General features: G+C 50.0%; 1 protein-coding gene across 1 annotated transcript; it reads left to right on the top strand.

The window, feature by feature from the left end:
• Positions 1-393: 393 nt before the first annotated feature.
• LOC119949804 (probable RNA-binding protein EIF1AD) lies at positions 394-768 on the top strand. The gene has a single exon (XM_038771642.1). The coding sequence runs from the start codon at positions 394-396 to the stop codon at positions 766-768; it is 375 nt and encodes a 124-aa protein (XP_038627570.1).
• Positions 769-1,307: the final 539 nt, after the last annotated feature.

Raw genomic sequence — 1,307 nt, 5'->3', positions numbered from 1 at the left:
GTCAAGCACTGTTCTAAGCACTGGGGTAGATAGATAAAGGATAATCAGGTTGTCCCCTGTGGGGCTCAGTCTTAATACCCATTTTATAGATGAAGTAACTGAGGCACAGAGAAGTTGCCCGAGGTCACACAGCAGACAAGTAGCAGAGTCAGGATTAGAACCCACATGCTCTGACACCCAAGCCCAGGCTCTTGTCACCAAGGCATAAGTGCTTACTCTGTGCCAAGCACTGTACTAAGTGCTGAGATAGATGTGAGGTAATCAGGTCCCACATGAGACTCACAATCTAAGTAGGAGGGAGAACAATCCGAGCAGCTGAGGAGAGGAATCCTAGAGAAGGAGGTGCCTCCTCATTGACTTTTGGGCAGGCCCTCTTTGTTCAATCTCTTGGGTATGAGGAGACCGTGTCGTGTCCTTGGGGACCCCATCGTGCCCTCGGGCCGCCAGCAGATCGTGCGGGTTCTGGGCACCCCCGGCAACAATCTCCATGAGATAGAGACCGCTCAAGGCCAGCGGTTCCTGGTCAACGTGCCCTCCAAATACCGCAAGAACATCTGGATCAAGAGAGGCGACTACCTCATCGTGGACCCCATTGAAGAGGGGGAGAAGGTGAAGGCCGAGATCTCCTTCGTACTCTGCAAGGACCACATTCGCTCCCTGCAGAAGGACGGACTCTGGTATGGGGCCCCGGGGACGTCCCTCAGGGCCCTAGGGAGAGCAGACGGGAGGAGGCAGGGGGTCCGGGGGGGACCCCGACTGAAGGACTGAAGCCCCTTCCTTCCTCCCCCCTCGTCCCCCTCTCCATTCCCCCCATCTTACCTCCTTCCCTTCCCCACAGCAACTGTATATATGTATATATGTTTGTACATATTTATTACTCTATTTATTTATTTATTTTACTCGTACATATCTATTCTATTTATTTTATTTTGTTAGTATGCTTGGTTTTGTTCTCTGTCTCCCCCTTTTAGACTGTGAGCCCACTATTGGGTAAGGACTGTCTCTATATGTTGCCAACTTGTACTTCCCAAGCGCTTAGTACAGTGCTCTGCACACAGTAAGTGCTCAATAAATACGATTGATTGATTGATTGATTCCCTTCAAGGCCCCACTGAGAGCTCACCTCCTCCAGGAGGCCTTCCCAAACTGAGCCCCCTCCTTCCTCTCCCCGTCGTCCCCCTCTTCATCCCCCCACCCTACCTCCTTCCCTTCCCCACAGCACCTGTATATATGTCTATATGTTTGCACATATTTATTACTCCATTTATTTTACTTGTACATATTTATTCTATTTATTTTATTCTGTT

This window comes from Tachyglossus aculeatus, chromosome X1 (genome assembly GCF_015852505.1).
Source record: "Tachyglossus aculeatus isolate mTacAcu1 chromosome X1, mTacAcu1.pri, whole genome shotgun sequence".
In the NCBI taxonomy this organism is placed as follows: Eukaryota; Metazoa; Chordata; class Mammalia; order Monotremata; family Tachyglossidae; genus Tachyglossus; species Tachyglossus aculeatus.
The sequence above is the reverse complement of the archived record's forward strand: the minus strand, read 5'-3'. Positions and strand labels throughout refer to the sequence as shown.

Bases quoted from the DNA above. Each gene is read 5' to 3' on its own strand.
- LOC119949804 (XM_038771642.1), top strand. From the start codon at position 394: ATGAGGAGACCGTGTCGTGTCCTTGGGGACCCCATCGTGCCCTCGGGC.